The sequence below is a fragment of the Cicer arietinum genome, chromosome 6 (genome assembly GCF_000331145.2).
Source record: "Cicer arietinum cultivar CDC Frontier isolate Library 1 chromosome 6, Cicar.CDCFrontier_v2.0, whole genome shotgun sequence".
Taxonomy (NCBI): Eukaryota; Viridiplantae; Streptophyta; class Magnoliopsida; order Fabales; family Fabaceae; genus Cicer; species Cicer arietinum.
In genome coordinates, this window is record NC_021165.2 from 26487364 (window position 1) to 26505275 (window position 17912).

At 35.2% G+C, this 17912-nt stretch overlaps 1 protein-coding gene across 1 annotated transcript; it reads right to left on the reverse strand.

Annotated features, from left to right (window-relative positions):
• Nucleotides 1-7299: 7299 nt before the first annotated feature.
• LOC101491162 (heat shock 70 kDa protein 15-like) lies at nt 7300-12663 on the reverse strand. The gene is made up of 10 exons (XM_004506799.4): nt 12497-12663; nt 11045-12261; nt 10535-10762; nt 10352-10447; nt 10000-10233; nt 9556-9744; nt 9301-9447; nt 8967-9116; nt 8071-8201; nt 7300-7877 (listed from the first exon to the last, which is right to left on the reverse strand). The coding sequence occupies exons 2-10, from the start codon at nt 12212-12214 to the stop codon at nt 7667-7669; spliced, it is 2556 nt and encodes an 851-aa protein (XP_004506856.1). The 5' UTR covers nt 12215-12261; nt 12497-12663; the 3' UTR covers nt 7300-7666.
• Nucleotides 12664-17912: the final 5249 nt, after the last annotated feature.

Below are 17912 nucleotides of genomic sequence, written 5' to 3' on the forward strand. Positions count from 1 at the left end.
AATAATCAATTTCATATACTTCTTTATCCTTTGCAATCATAAATTTTTCATTTAGGCAATTTGATGCTACATGGCCTTTTACTAACCATTCAAAACATTTAATTGAAGAATGGAAAGAATAACTAGGAAGAGAATCATCAGGTTTAGAAGACTTACCTTCCTTGGCCGAAGTCAATTGAGAATCCCCTTTTTTGTGCTTGTTCCAATGTGAAGATTCTTTATTTGAGGAATACTTTTTATAAACACTCTTCAATTGTTGTTTGAACAAGTTCCTCAATATCCATAAAGTGTTTAACTCAATCGCACATCTAATCTCATAGCTTAGGCCACTCAAGAACCTAACTATTAATTTATCGTCATCCTCCCGAATGTTGGAGCGAGTTCTCAAAGTCGCAAAATCATTATAATAACCCTCCACATTTTTGGAGCCTTATTTCAACCGTTATAGTTTTTGATTCAACTTCATTTGATAATGAAATGGTACATATCTCTTCACCGAAAGTGTTTTTAATTCGTCCTAATCATCTAGTTGCTTAACACCACATCTCTTCATTTCTGTGACATTTTAGTTCCACCAAAATAAAGCATGACCCTTGAACTCTAAGGTAGCCAACTTAACTTTCATCTTTTCTCTAATGTCATGAACTTCAAATAATTGATCCATCTTAAACTCTCAATCAAGATATGCTTTCGAATTACTTTTTCATGAAATGAAGAGAACTTAATTTTGCAACCTTCATATGTATTATTATGTGCGCATGTGCTTGCATATGTTCGTGAGTGCATTATCAAAAACTAGACGGTAAATGCATAATTCATACTTGGCACCCAATATCTACTCCATGTATAAACAGTGTGTCATAATTTCTGTAAATTTTTATATAATTGGTATACTATAATTTCGTTAATGTCAATCTCATTGATCATACCATATTCTTATTTGTTTCTATAATATATACACTATTTATTTTCACCCATCGTTTATCATGTTGGCGTTTTCAATTTGTTTGAATGAAAACTGAAAACTAAGCAAGAGGGAAGAATGAATTGAATGTATTGTTATTGTTTATTGATGTGAGTATGCTATTTATACATAGCCTTTATTACATTGTTTCTGACTAACTTCTTCTTAACTAACTAACTAAGTGGTTAGTTAGTTAGTTGGTTACATACAATCAACTAACTTGAATTACACAAAACTGGATATGAAGATCGATCTTCGTTTTCTAGTCACAAACCAAGATCGATATTGGTTTCCAACACTTTCATTTAATTCAAGTTTCTAAGTGATTTTACACTTAGCAATCTTCTCAACTCTTCAAATCTACTTGTCCTCAAGGCCTTGGTCATTATATCAGCAAGTTGAACTTCATTTTGACAATAAATAAGCCTCAATTTGCTTCTTCCAACTTGATCTCTTAAGAAGTGAAACCTTGTCTCAATGTGTTTGCTTCTTCCATGAGACACATGGTTTTTTGCCAGATTTATTGCTGAAATGTTGTCAATCAACAATGGAATTGGCCTGCAAATTTCAATATTCAACTTAGTTATTAATGATTCCAACCACAATGTTTGGCAGGCTGCATAGCTGCCAACAATATACTCCGCTTCGCATGATGATAGTGCTATCACAGGTTGCTTCGTTGAGCTCCATGCTATTGGTGATTTCATGAATTTGAAAACATACCCTGAAGTGCTCCTTCTATCATTCTTGTCTCCACACCAATATGAATCTGAGTATCCCACTAAGTCTTCATTTTTATTGTTCAAATCTGTTGCAAACATAATGCCATGCCCAATTGTGCCTTGGAAATATCTCATGATTCTCTTCACTGCCAGCCGATGAGTGTGTTTGGGTCTCTCCATGAATCTGCCTATCACTCCCAAATTATAGCAGATGTCAGACCTTGTATTGCACAGGTATCTTAGTGAACCAACAACTTGTTTGAATAAGGTCGAATCAGCTAGCTCCTCTTCAATTTCAATTTCCAGCTTTGCATTGATCTCCATTAGAATGGTTGTAGGGTTGCAATCAGCCATATTGAACTTTCTCATAATTTCTCTAGCATACTTCTTCTGATGCACCATCAAACCTTCTTCAGTTTCAGCAAACTCCATTACTAGAAAATAGCTCAATTTGCCCAAGTCTATCATTTCGAATTCATCCCTCATGATTCCTTTGAATTCTATAATTGCTTTGTTGCTGCTAGTCACCAATAAGTCATCAACATATAGGCACAACAAGATCATTGCAGGATCTCCATTCAATGTGGAATGCTTCACATAAACTCCATATTCCACTGTGCATTTGATGAATCTGATGCCAATTAAAAATGCATAAATTCTTTTGTTCCAAGCTCTTTGTGTTTGCTTCAAACCATATAAAGCTTTCTTCAATCTGAGTACTTTATCCTCATTTCCCTTAATCACAAAACCTGATGATTGAGAGACATACACCTCTTCTTCCAGCCATCAATTCAGAAATGCAAATTTTACATCAAGTTGCCACATAAGCCAGCCCCTAGCACATGCTAGTGCTATCACAAGCCTGATTGTCTCAATTTTGGCCACTGGAGCAAACACTTCAGAGTAGTCTACGCCTGCTCTTTTCAAGAATCTCTTGGCAACCAATCTAGCTTTATACTTAGCAATTGTTCCATTTGGATTCAACTTCAATTTGTAGACCCACTTTACTCCAATCTGCTTCTATTTTGGAGGCAAATCTGTCAAGTACCATGTTTGATTCTTCTTAATTGCATTGATCTCTTCCACCATTGCTTTCTTCCAAAGTCCTTTCTTTAATGCCTCTTCAATATTTAAAGGTTCTGCATCAACAAATAGGGCAAAATGCCATAAATCTCCACTATCATTGTACACTTCAAATTCTTGTAAATGAGTTGGTGGCTTTCTTGTTCTTTGAGATCTGTTTGGTTCAATTCCCTCTTCATCTCTATTTCCATTGATATGCTGCTCATTCTGTATTGGCAAAGGAACTTGTGAAGGTTGGTTTATGCTGCTAGTTGCTTGCTCCTAGTCCAAGTGTTGGCTACTGCCATTTTGCTTTTGTTTCCAGTTCCAGCTCTCATGTTCAACAATCTTGACATCCCTACTGATCACCACCTTGCCTCTGACGGGATCATACAGTTTGTAGGCACCTGTTGGATGATATCTTGTCAAGATCATCACTTCACTTTTGTCTTGCAACTTCCTTCTCTTCTAGTCTGGTACATGTTTGAAGCATAAAACACCAAATATTCTTAATTGCCCCACTGTTGGTTTTCTTCCACTCCAGATCTCTTCTGGTACTTTCTCCTTTTTCTTTGTTGGACATTTATTCAGAATATAGACAGCAGTTGATGCAACTTCTCCCCAGAACTTAAGTGACAATCCCTTCTCTTTTATCATGCTTCTAGTCATGTCTAGAATGGTTTTATTTCTCCTTTCAGCTTGACCATTGTGTTGAGGTGTGTAGAGAGCTGTTACCTCATGTTTAATTCCACTATTGATACAAAAATTCTTGAATTCATGTGAAGTATATTCTCCTCCTCTATCTGTTCTTAACACCTTGATGGATTCTCCACTTTGTTTCTCCATTTTAATTTTGAAATTTTTGAATGTTTCCAATGCTTCATCTTTGGTTTTAATCAAATAGATCCACAACATTCTACTAAATTCATCAACAAAAGTTATGAAGTACTTATTACCTCATAATGATGGCACTTCAAATGGTCCACATATGTCACTATGAATCACTCCAAGAACGTTCTCCGCTCTTGCTCGCACTTGTGATTGGAAGGAATTTCTTGGTTGCTTGTCTGCCATACATACTTCACACACCTTCTCAGAGACATCAACCATAAGAATTCCATTCACCATCTTCTTAACTCCTAGTTGCTGCAAGCTTCTGAAGTTAAGATGACCAAATCTTGAATGTCACAACCAGCTTTCATCAATTGAACTTGTTGCGTTCAAACATTGGATATCAACAACTTGTATGTTGATGATAAAGGTTCTGTTCTTTGAAAGAGGAACCTTGAGTATCATCTTCTTCTGTCCATCATACATTTCTAAGGCATCATTCTTCATGATCACTTGAAAACCCTTTAGAATTAGCTGCCCAATGCTCAGCAAATTGCTCTTCATTCCTGGCACATACAGTACATTCTCTATCATTACTGTCTTCCCATTTCTTCTTTTAATCACCATGTTGCCAGCTCCCTCAGCTTCCAAGGTTCTATCATCAGTAAACCTTAGTTTACTCTTTCTTGATTTATCAATATCTACCAGCCATTTTTTATGACTTGTCATTTGATTGGAACAACCAGTATCAAGGAACCATACTTGGGATGGAGAATGTTCTTTGTTTGTGGTGGCCACTAACAAGACTATTTTTGAAAACGAAGATCGTTCTTCGTTTGTGGCTGAAAACGAAGATCGTTCTTCGTTTGTGGCTGAAAACGAAGATCGTTCTTCGTTTGTGGCTGAAAACGAAGATCGTTCTTCGTTTGTGGCTGAAAACGAATATCGTTCTTCGTTTGCAGTAGCCAACAACAAGACTGTATTTTCTCACAGTTGTAACATTGCACCTTCTTCTTGTCAAAGTTTCTTGAATTTCCTTTTGATTTACCACTCGAATTTCCTCCTTTTGACAAAGATTCAGACTTATCTTCAGGTTTCTTGAATTTGTTCTTCCTCCATTTCTTTTTCTGGTCTCCCCTCTTGATGGCACATGCTACCAATGCCTGATTTCCAAAATTTCCCACACTCCTTTCATTCACTCTCAACTCTCTTGCTTCTAGAGTTCCCTGCAACTCTTCAAGACTCAATGCGGTAATGTCTTTAGATTCTTCAATTGCGCACACAACATAATCGAACCTGGGATGCAATGATCTCAAGATCTTTTCACACAATTTCTGTTCAAACAACTTTTCTCCACAACTAACCATCTAATTTGTGATGCTCCTCAATCTTGAAATCAAATCTGAAACCTTCTCTTGTTCCTCCATCTGCAACACTTCGAACTGTTTCTGTAAGGTCTGCACTTTCACTTTCTTGACCTTGGTTCCACCAGAATAACACTTCTCTAAAATGTCTCATACTTCTTTTGCACTTTTTGCATCAGAAATTTTGTCAAAGTTGGTTGTGTCAAGGCATTGATGAAGAATGAAGATGGTCTTGCAATCTTTCTTCTTGTTTTCTTTGAACTTTGATCTTTGTTCCTCTGTTAGATTGGCTCCCAGATCTTCAAATCCTCTCTATGATTTTCAACACTTCTTGGAATCCAAACAATGCTCGAATTTGCACTCTCCGTCTATCCCAATCTTTTCCATCAAAATATGGCATGTAAGCTGAAAAATTTCTATTGTTTGCACTTGAACCCATCCTCACTACACTCGTGTTTGATCCTCACACTTCATTCGTGTTTTCACTCTTTGGGATCAAATCCTTGCTTTTGATACCACTTGTTGGCGTTTTCAATTTGTTTGAATGAAAACTGAAAACTAAACAAGAGAGAAGAATGAATTGAACGATTGTTACTGTTTATTGACGTGAGTATGCTATTTATACATAGCCTTTATTACATTGTTCTTCTTAACTTAGTTAGTTGGTTACATACAATCAACTAGCTTAAATTACACAAAACCAGATTTCCAACGGTGGCAAAAAAGTCGTGAGGTAGCACGACTGACAACACTAATAACCAAGGTGTTACATAAAAATCTTGGTTTCCAACATATCAAGGGGGTATATCACACGATTTTCCTTAGCGCACGAGAACTTGCTAACTTGTTTGAAAGCTTACATCACACATTAGTATATATGAACGCATACATTTCTTAAATTCTTTTATGTGGGACTTTTTATTTTTGAAATATCACTAAAAAAACAACAATGCCCCACATTTTACAAGTTTAAAAATAAAAAATGAATGAAATTCATCGGCTAAATATCATATATTTAATGTATCGAAACTATGCACCAATCTCTAAAACCACTCCTAAACTGATAAGATTGAACACATATTGAATTGATTTAGCAAACTATAAAACCCAAAACAATTGTTGTATGTTGGAGTCTCTCGGTCTCATTACACTCCCATAATTTTTCTTGTTACACAATTTTGCGCAAAGATCTCCCAATATCTCATTCAAGCAGACCAATTGACACCCATATATGTGATTCATCAAAATATATGTTGGAAAACATACACTATCCATAAGGGATATGAAGATCGTTAAATATCTTATAACTTGTATCTTCAATAATAAAATGTCTAACATTGTCACTGGTACATCATATGTTAAATATCTAATAACTTATATCCTCAATAATAAAATGTCTAACATTGTCACTGGGACATTATATGAATTGAACAAAATTAAAATAAATCTTAGTATTAATAAAATTCACAAGATGAAATCTCCAATGACAAAAGTCGGGTTCTCAATAAAATAAAAGTAAAATTTAGAACACAAACATTTGAATTCTAAAAAACTTGAATCAAGTTTTCTTATAATTTTTTTAAAAAAATTGAACTTTTTCTGTTTATTCTTTTGAAAAATAAGGGACATGGGATTTTAGAAAAATATAACGTAGGAGTATAATTTAAAGTGTAGCGGATAAAATTTTATTCTACAAATGTGTGTTGATTTGAAGAAGAAGGAGAAAAGAGTGGAAGTTTTAACTTTCGTATTTTATTCACTTTTTAGGAAGAAAAGAAGGAGGAAAAAATCTCTCCTAAATATCATTTTACTAGTTAGACATAAAATATTTAAAGCTTCATTCCACATCTTGAGCCAAACTTAATTCCTCTGCCTGAATTTGTAGATCGTTGCTTATTGCTAGAACTAGATGGTCTTGGTTATGGAGAAACATGATATTTGGTGATAAAAAAAAGTGGAACATTAATGTTGTGGTTAAGAAGGCAAGGCTATTCCATGATCATTTCATTAAAATTGCTTTTATCGAATTTATTAAAGGACAATGCTCTCCCAACGCCCAAAAAGTCTTGTCTAAATTTTGAAATTCAGTAGTCTAAAACGTTAATCTGATAGTAAAAAATGGACTAATAATGTTACCAAAACCTTCAATGGGATAGTGTACATATTTTGAGTTAACATTTGAGATAGATAAACAACCACCCTTTCTAAAATCCTTGAGGGAGATATAAATCATATATGCTTTAAACTCTCTTTTCATCTATGTTTTAATTTCCAAACTCCATTTGAGGGAAATATAAAGAAAATTCATAGAAACGGCAAAAAGATCACATGATACCAAACAAAACGAAAAGGTAAATGCCACAAAAAAATGCCATTTGAAACACAATCGGAAACAACCATTGTAATTCAACTTCTAGAAATCGTAAACAAATATTTTATGGAGTATAAACCTAAAGAGCATAAATTTGGCCTCTTCCTACCACATTTAGGAAAGCAAGACTCTCTTCAAAACCCTTCTGCAAAAAATCCGGATTCCAAAGACTATCATCATAATAAACATAATATAATTGAAACTTGTGTAACCAAACATACCAGCAGTCACTCACTGTCTCAATCCACCCAAGACCCCCAATTATAGCATTTCATAATCATATATGCTTATACAAAATGTAGTAGACACTACTAGTTTTGGCACGAACTTGATACCAAAGCAAGAACAAAAATTAAGCAGAACCGGCATTCTGTGACTTATCAGTTTCCATTGGTTCAGTGGCCTGACTAACATCTTCGCCAGCTGCGTTCTCATTTGTGCTGGCACTAGCGTCTGACTGAGATTGCTGCTGTTGCTCAGCACTGGGAGAAGCTGGGGTTGGTGGTGCTTGTGGAGCAGCTGGCTTGGCTGGCCTTGGTTTTGTCATAATCGGCTTGCATATCCTATTAAAAATTATCAGAAAACAAATAATAAAGAATGAGAATACAAGAGGTTTATCATAAGTTTACAAGTTATGGTTAATGCTTCCCCAACTCAACAGGTTTGTTTATATAATGCATTAACCTAGGCCACAGCAACTGAAAAACCTAAATAGCCAGAATACTATCTAGCCACAGAAAGAATTAAAGCAAGTACCTATCCACAGCCTCAGCTTTCTTTCTTATATCAGCTACCAAGAGTACAGGGTTGGCATATTTTGGAAGTGAGTCTTGCTGCTGCTTCTTTTCCCTAAGCCAGTTCTCAGCTTCAACACATTCATTTAAGACCTACAAACACAATATAATAAATCTATGTTGTCAATCTCAAATAGAGGCAGGCAATGCCAAACCTCAAAAATGGGATTGCGGGGGATAGCAGGATGACTGCTTTTGCGAAGGCCAAAAATAATATATAACCTAAACATAAAATACATACAATATCCAAAAATACTAAAAAAATAGCAAAATACACGAAATCAAAGGGGTAATCATACTTAAAAACCTAACTCCACCATCAAAATCAAGTTCAACAAAACAGAGAATAGAGCAGACAAAACAGTCGCAAAATGAGCAAAAACAATAGAGCACGAACAAAACGATGCTGAACAAAGCAAGAACGGAACAGAATGACGGCTACCAAGCTAGAACGAAATAGAGGAAGAATGAAAACAGCTTCTTTTCATGATGCTGAACCAACCCCTTCGTGGGTATAGTAATAAACAATTAGGGTTTAAGTGAGTGCAAAATGATCCAGATACCCTTAATAAAGAATAAAAAATAAAAAAAAATAAATTAAAAAACCAGCATTTTTTTGAAAAGCCCTAAAGCAGGTTTGATAGTGGATTGGGCTCGGATAGCAGGGCGCTATTTCCGCCAGGGAGTGCCGCTACCATCAAACGCATTTTTCAAGCCAGTGAGGTCGCAGCCAGTCCCTCCGCCACAGCGGGATAGCAGGATCACGCCAGGATTGATATTAGAGGGATAAATACACAACTTCAGAGTAAATTGCAACAATTTAATAAATAAGGGAAAAAATTGACGAGTGATTATTACCTTCTGTTTCTCATTGATGTCAATGTGATCAAATTTGGGATCAACTGACATTGCAGCTTCTCTGTAACTATTTATACAATAGATGAACTGTTCAATTATTGTACCCCTCTCCGTGAATTCTTTGTAACGCTCTTCAATGGGGTCACCTTGCTGCAGTTACATAAATAAATAATGATCAATTACAGTTACCAATGATTAACTAACACGAAAATTATCCATCCACTGATATTTTCCATAAAAGCAACAGGGATCTTATAATCCCTTTTTCTTTGTAAAGTTTTACAGCTTGACAGAGGCCCAGAGCAGTGACTGTCTTATATGCAAAACCTCTTACCTTTTTCAGCTCTTCAAGTTTGGCAATGTATACACCTTTAGTTTCATCTTCACCCTCCTCATATAGCCAATCTTCCACCTCTTGAAGCTTAGCAGTGAGATCTTCCCTCTCCGAAGCAGTGACAAAGTCATGGTATTTGTCATTGAGCTAAAATGATAGCAGAAAAAAATATTAGTTTTAGCAATTATCAAATGATGGCCATTTGTATTTGATATAAGACTTTGTTTAAAGAGAAGAAGGAAAGATAACCCCGACCTTGTTTCTTGTTTCATAAACATAAGCCTCAACAGCATTTTTCTTGTCCTTAGTTTCTTCCATCACACGATCTTGCAAAGCCATTTCAAACTCCTTCTCTACTGCTTTCTGGACATCCACAGGTGCCATTGCTCCATAAACTAACTCTGCTATAGGAACATTTGTTTTCTTAACCTTCTTCTTTGGAGCCTGAATCAGTAACAAAGTTTTTAGGGTGAGTACTTGCAAATTTTATATGAACATATGGTAAATTATGTCACTATCATCTTATGAAAAACTGACTGATAGTACATCCTGGGGAGATTGGCACTTAATCCAAAGCAGAAAAATGAGGAAATCATTTTCAAGTTAAATCAATTAACAGTATGATGCAAACACATATAAATACCACAGCCAACCTCAACAACAAGGTCATACTTAAATGTTTCTTTCAAAAGTACTCACCTTGGTCTCATCAACATCCATCTGTACAGGCTTTTCTCCAGTCTCAGGGACACCATTTTCAACCACAGGGGTATCAGCACTAGCCTTTGCATCTTGCATATTAACATCACCATCACTGTTATTGGAGGTCGGAGGTGCAGAAGCATCAGCAGGAGCTTCATCAGCATTTATCTTAGTAGTTTCTCTTGCTGATTCTTTGGAAACTGAAACCTCGACTTCTTCTTCTTCCAGGAGCTGAACAAAACAAGTAAAAATCGTTAGTTCCCAGGAAAACAAGCTCGCTAATTGACAATCATAAATGGACAAGAGGCTTTGATAGGTGAGAAAACTAAGCAGTCACTAGAAGACTTACAGTTGCCAAGTCAACAGATACAATTCCATGCACATTCAAACGAGCTTTAACTTTCACCTTTGCCTTTTCGTTTTGTTTGGTTTCAAAAGGACCAATCTGCATACAATCAAAAGTGTATGAGAACTTCTAAGAGGGAAAAAATGCCTTATGATAAAGTAAGAAGAGATTTGTAAAATGGCTTACAGTATACGTGCTGATCCTAGAAGGTTTTTGCAGCCCACTCACATCACCATATTGTACATCAATGGAAAATGTTCCTGACCTATAGAAAGTCAGTGCCTTGATACTGGGAATGGGATTACCCTTGGGAAAAACAAGGGAACTCTGCTTATTATCCGACCCACTATCCTGTGCATCTGGACCAGATCCTTTCCACGAAAGAGAAATTGAGAAAGGAAAGCTATCGTTGACCTTCACGTCATGAAAAAAAATAGCAACATTATACCAGAGCATCCAACTTATTATAAGAACAAGTGAAAGCAAGGACATAAACACACGCACAGAAAAGAAACTCTCGTGCAAATTAATAAAGGCCTAAACAGAGGTAGACTGCAGAGATGAGTAATTAAAATAGAATAAAAAATGCTAAAACTCATTATTACTAAGGCATGCACAGTTTTATTATGAATGGGAATATGAACATACAACAATAACCAAACAAACTCATGAAACCAACTGCAGAAGAAACTTTACCTGAAATTCTCGCACTTTGAATGTTGGACTAAGAATAGCACATTCCAATGCACACCCTTTAGCAACACATTCACTGGCGTTCATTGTCCGCCTAGGCTCCTTCTTGAAAAACTCAGTCAATATTTTGTTAATGGCCGGTACACGAGAGCCAGAACCAACGACCTCAACCATGTGTACATCATCAACTGAGAGCCCAGCTTCTGCAAGTGCATTCTCCAAAGGTCCTTTGACACGCTCCAAAATTGGAAGACTCAGTTCCTCAAACTCTTCACGCTTCATGATACCCTTTACGTCCTTCTCATCCATCAAGCACTCAATGTTTAGGGGCACCACCGGATTTGCACTAAGCATCTTCTTCATCTTCTCACAAGCAGCCCTAAGCCTCAAACAAGCCCTAGCATTCTGAAGCACGTCAATTTTGTACTCCTCCTTAAACTTCCCAGCAAAATGATGGAACAAAACCTCATCAAAATCCCTACCACCAAGAGACCTATCGTACGAATGAGCCAACACTTTCAGCTGCCCCTTTTTGAAGCCAGCAATGCAAACCTGCATACTAGCATGCCCAATGTCAACAAAGGCCACATTCAGCTGATCATTTTCAGGAAGATCCGTTTTATAAATCCCATAAGCCAACGCAGTCGCAGTAGTTTCATGAATCAACCGAAGCGGGTGCAAACCAGCAATAGTTGCAGCATCCAAAACAGCCCTTCTCTGAACATCAGTGAAATAAACCGGAATCCCAATGCAACAATCGTTAACCCCCGCATTGAGATTTTTCTGGGCTATCTCTTTAAGATTCGACAGCATCATCGCAAACACTTGAGTAGGCGTAAACGTTTTAACTTCCCCCAAGTAACGAGCATGAATCAAAGGGTATCCATCAGGTCCTTCAGTGACACTAAAAGGCAAAGACTTAAGATCACCCTGCACTTCGGGATCAGAGAATTGCTTTCCAATAAGTCTCTTAATCTGCGAGATTGAATTCTTAGGGTTCATCATAGTGGAAGCAGCACCAGCAGTACCAATAAAACGCTGCTTTTCACCGAAACACACAATAGCAGGTGTTTCCCTTTTCGATTCATCGTTTAACACAACATCAATACCTCTCTGTCTAGCAACCGCAACAATGCAACTCTCGTTACCAAAATCAAAACCCACCACGCTCATCTTTCCCAAATCAAATTTCACTTCACCAGAAAATTTCAAAAAAAGTTCTGAAAAAATAGAACAAAAATAAAATTGCAATCAACACAAAGCAATGATAATAGTAAATGGTGAATTAATTAAATGTTTTACACGAACAATCAAATCAAATACTAAAACAGTAATTTAATTTAATACTATGATATAAAGCAATATAAGCATTTAATTAAATTGAATAAACATGAAATCGACAATGATTATTATGAAATCTAAGAGAATGAAGAGAGATCTGAATTAGGGTTTTACCTGGCGATGGCGATGCGAGAGGTAGAAGAAAGAAAGAAAGGGTTTTCTGGGTTATTCACTTATTTTATGTGGTTTAGTTCTGATTCTTTTGAAGAATCTGAACACACGTTAAAAAGAGAGAAAAATGGTTACTACTATATGCTTCTCGAAACTTCTAACTTCTTCTCCATGCTTGTGTTTCTCTTTTTATTATTTATTTATTATTATTTAAATAATTGTATATTTCTCTTCTTAAATTGTTATTATTTTATTAATATTAAACTAAAACGTGAAAACAATAGGTTTATGTGTTTTGGGCTTCACCGTGTACGCGGTTTTTATAGAAAAATGTTATTCACACCTTCTTAATTTAATTCCCTACCCCCATTTAAATAATAAAAAAATATATAAAATACCATATCATTTTTAAGACAATATTCTTCTTACCATCTCTCCCACCTGCCATATCTTTCTAACCTTTCACTATTTACACACAATCTCTCTACAACTACAGAGACATTTAATCACTCTTCACCGTGACACATTTTGCTCAATAATGCAGAATTAACATTGAAAAATGTAAAAATGTTTGTGAAATAAAAAAAAAAATTATAATAGTTTAATAACTTTCTTTTACAAAAGACATCATTTAATATAAATGCAAGTTTTCCTATAATATATTTGGATTTTAGATAAATGTCAAAACTAGATTTATTTAATTAAATCATTTTGTGCGTCTTTGATAATTCTCCAATTTTCAATATTCACAAATGTTCATCAACCAGAAAAAGTAGTATGAAAACATCATTTTATCTTACATAAGATTAGATGCATGTTATGTTATGATTACGTTGATCAAGGTCGGTCCAAGGTCCAAACTAGTAAAACAAGTGTTATAGGTCCTTGAGAAAATTTATTTTTTCATGTATATTTATATCTCAAAAATATAAAAATATTTAAGTAGTACAATAAGCAAAAGACCTTACAATTATAAAAAGACACAACCATCCACATATTTAACTAAAATACTTTGCATTTTTTTTAAAAAGGGTATAATTTAAATAAAATTATAGTAAAATATAATTGTTACTATACAAAATGACTCTGTTTTATTTTTTTTATCAAAGTATTACTTTAGAGTTTGTGTTAGACCTTAATAAGTGTTAGATCAACTTTGACGTTAGTAGACTTTGACATGCATCAATATCTTGATATTTCGACCATTCATTCATTTGTGCACCTTTAGTGAAATATAAGTTCATAACCTCAGTGCATTCCCATTTTGGATGAAATAGATCTACTAATTCTTTAATTTCAATTAGTAAGATAAGAGTTGAATTAAGAAATCAATTATAGAAGCTAAAAAAGGGTATATGAGCAATTTCAATTATCGAGTTAATTGATATTCCTTGTATAATAGATGTTATCACACATATAATTATACTCAATCCAATAGAATTGTTGGATTTTGCAGGAGACCTTATATAATTTCACCAGTAATTTTGATAGGATTACTAAGTTAGATGTGCTTTTGGTATGGTTAATAGCTGAAGATATAAATATCAATTGGCCTGCTAACTTTGCTCAAAAAATGATAAATGTAAAGAAGAAAATAAGTAGCTTTCTTCCATTTGTTTGTCTCATTAAATTGTGGTTCAATGTTATATCACTTCTAATGATAGGTTTCTTCTTTCTGATTCTGAAAATCGGTTTACCATAACAATTGTATCCAAGATGGGATACATGAAGGATTCATAAGGTTATTTGATAAAGAAAGTTGCTACTCAAGAAAGAGCTCCTAAAGATATTGAGATAGATGAAATTTATGTTCAAGAAAGAGCTCCATAGAATATTGAGGGGACATATGAACCTGCTCCAGTTTATTGGATTTGAAAAGCAGGTAATGCAGGGCATGGATGGCTTTGAAAATTAGATGGTTCAACAATTTGAATATTTTCGCTTAGACTCAATCAAATTATGTGAGATTAAGGGAGAAAAACAGTCATATTTGTTTGACTTGTGATTTAAATTTTGATCTACATTGAACTCTTTAGACTATGAGTTGATCCACGAATTATGTAACTTTTTTAAAAAAACAATGATTTCATTTTGTTCACTATATCAAACTCTATCACTTGATATATTTCCTTTTATTTTAATGAAAATATTTTATCATAATTTATACTCTTAATATCGATTTGGACTATTAAAATATTTTAAATTGTGGTATTTTTTTACATGACACTTGTAATTTACAAGTTATTATAACTTAAAACTATCAACAATTGATTTTTTTTTTAAATCTTTTTCTTAAAAAAATCAATTTTTTATAATATCAACTTTTAATTTTTGTAATACAAAATAGTGATTTTTTTAATGATTTATGTTTCGTTTAATTCTAGAGCGGATCCAAATTAACACATTAGAATTTTTTAGGCTAAATTACATTCGTGGTCCTTTAACTTAAGTCCAAGTAATGTTTTGGTCCTTTAACTTTTTTTTTCCCATTTCAGTATTTTATCTTTTGAAATAATTTCAATTTTACCCTTTAAGTGAGATTCCGTTAAGACAACGTTAACAAATTCCCTCATCCGTTTTCTTTCCAGTTTTTTCTCTTTGATATTTCTAAATCTCTTGTTTGGTATCATCATCTCCACTGATTTCCATCTTCTCATTTTCGTCTTCTTATTTTCCTGTTTTCTTCTCTCATCTCCACTGATTTCCCTCTTCTCATCTCCGTGAAATCGCTTTCCTCTGTGTGTTCTTATTTTCCTGTTTTTATTTTCCGTGAAATGCTATCGTCTTCGCGTTTTCTTCCTGAATCTCTGTGAAATCGTAAATTAATGATCTGAATCTTCCTGAATCGCGTTTTCTTCCTGAAGCTTCAAGAAATCGTAATCGCACATTGAGAGGAAAAAGTAACGTGTTTATGGATTCTGATGTTTAATGATCTGATTTATTTTAGGGTTTAGGTTTAGGGTTTAGTTGGGTTCTTATGGTATTTATTAGTTGCATGTGTTTGATTTTGAATGATTTTATTCTTACATGTGTTGATTATTTTGGGTCAAGGGTTTGTGGTCCACACATACATATTCCTTCCTGTTTTTCTAAGATTATGGGGTCAGATTTGTGGTCGCTACCATTTGATTATAGTTTTCTATTAATGGGTTTTTTTTATGTGTTTTAAATGTAAAAAAGCAGAATGGATGTCTTTTCCGTCGATGTTCACCATGGAGGGATGACACAATGGAAGTGTACCAAGGTGAAGTTTCTAATTGGAAATGTGATGCTGACAGGTGGAGTTACTTTGAGATTTTGGATATTATTAAACAAATGAGGTATCCTGAAGTTGTTAGTATATGGTATGAGGCGTATGGTGAGAAAAAGTTTTTGGAAAATGACATTGGGGCAATGGAAATGGTAAATTTTGCCAAGGCTAATGGGAAAGTGAATTTGTATCTTATTCATCCAATATCCCAGCCCATATTTATGGATAATGTGGAGAATAAGACTCAAAAAAATGAAGCTAAAAAAACCCATGAACCAACCCAAACAGGCCCACAACATGTGGATAATGTGCAGACTAAGGCTCAAGAAGCTGCTAAAGTAGGAAATGATACACATGAACCACAAATGAGGTATCCTGAAGTTGTTAGTATATGGTATGAGGCGTATGGTGAGGAAAATTTTTTGGAAAATGACATTGGGGCAATGGAAATGGTAAATTTTGCCAAGGCTAATGGGAAAGTCAATTTGTATCTTATTCATCCAATATCCCAGCCCATATTTATGGATAATGTGGAGAATAAGACTCAAAAAAATGAAGCTAAAAAAACCCATGAACCAACCCAAACAGGCCCACAACATGTGGATAATGTGCAGACTAAGGCTCAAGAAGCTGCTAAAGTAGGAAATGATACACATGAACCAACCCAAAGTGCAACCCAAACAGAAGACAATATTGAGTCTGACGGTGAAGATAGTGTTGTTAATGTAATTTTTGGAGACTCTGATGATGATTTCTGCCTAATTTTGCATGATTCTGATCCTGTTTATGCTATGAATTCTGCCTGATTCTGATCCTGTTTATGCTATGAATTCTGCCTGATTCTGATCCTGTTTATGCTATGAATTCTGCCTGATTCTGATCCTGTTAACGCTATGAATTCTGCCTGATTCTGATCCTGTTTATGCTATGAATTCTGCCTGATTCTGATCCTGTTTATGCTATGAATTCTGCCTGATTCTGATCCTGTTTATGCTATGAATTCTGCCTAATTCTGATCCTGTTTATGCTATTAATTTTGCTTGATTCTGATCTTGTTTATGCTATGAATTCTGCCTAATTATGATCTTGTTTATGCTATGAATTCTGTCTGATTATGATCCTGTTTATGCTATGAATTCTGCCTGATTCTGATGTTGTTTATGCTATGAATTCTGCCTGGTTGTGTAGGTAATATTGAATTCTGCCTGATTCTGCCTGATTGTGATCCTGATTTATGCCTGAATTCTATAATTCTGATCATGTTATTCTGAAATCTGCCTGAATTCTGAATTATGATTTCTGGTTCTGATCATTTGCCTGATTCTGTTCATCTCTGAAATCTGATTCTGTTCTGATTCTGATTCTGTTATAAAATCATGTGTTAATTCTTCTTATTCTTATTGAACAAGGTATGCTGGTGAAAATATATTTGGAGTTAGTAACATCAACCACACAGGAGACAAGTTTGTGGTATCACTGGAAAATAGAGAATGTTCATGTAGGAAGTGGATGCTCACTGGAATTCCCTGCTGCCATGCAGTTTGTTGTTGCAACTTCCTCAAAAAAGATCCAGAAGACTTGATTCCAACATATTATAGGCGAGAGACATATGCCGCATGTTACCGACCTGTTATTTACCCAACAAATGGACAAAATATATGGGCTCAAACTCCATATCCTGATGTCTTACTGCCACCATCAAGAAGGCTTCCAGGAAGGCCCAAAAGGTCAAGGAACAAAGATGGCGATGAAAAAAATAAGGACTCAACAATGATTAGTAGGAAAGGGATGTCAATTAAGTGCAGCAACTGTAAACAATCTGGTCATAACAAGGCATCATGTCCAAGCCAAACCCAAGAAAGCCAGTCTCAAACTGAAGTTGGTCATGCCCAAACTGAAGTTGTCCAAGCCCAAACTGAAGCTGTTCAAACCCACATTAAAGCTGCCCAGACCCAAGCCCAAGCCCAGTCACAACCTATCAAAACCAGAGGAAGACCCAAGAAAAACCAACCCACACAACCTGTCAAACGCAGAGGAAGACCCAGCAAACTACAATCTGCACAAGGTCTGTCCCAACAAGCTCAGTCCCAGTCCGAGTCCCAGTCCCAGTCCCAGCAAGCTCAGTCCCAGTCCCAGCAAGCTCAGTCCCAGTTCCAGCAAGCTCAGTCC

Bases quoted from the DNA above. Each gene is read 5' to 3' on its own strand.
- LOC101491162 (XM_004506799.4), bottom strand. From the start codon at position 12,214: ATGAGCGTGGTGGGTTTTGATTTTGGTAACGAGAGTTGCATTGTTGCG. The intron at 8,202-8,966 runs GTAATAATCACT...TTGTGTTTGTAG, and splicing joins ACATCAATGAGAAACAGAAG to GTCTTAAATGAATGTGTTGA. The intron at 7,878-8,070 runs GTACTTGCTTTA...AATTTTTAATAG, and splicing joins AAAGCTGAGGCTGTGGATAG to GATATGCAAGCCGATTATGA.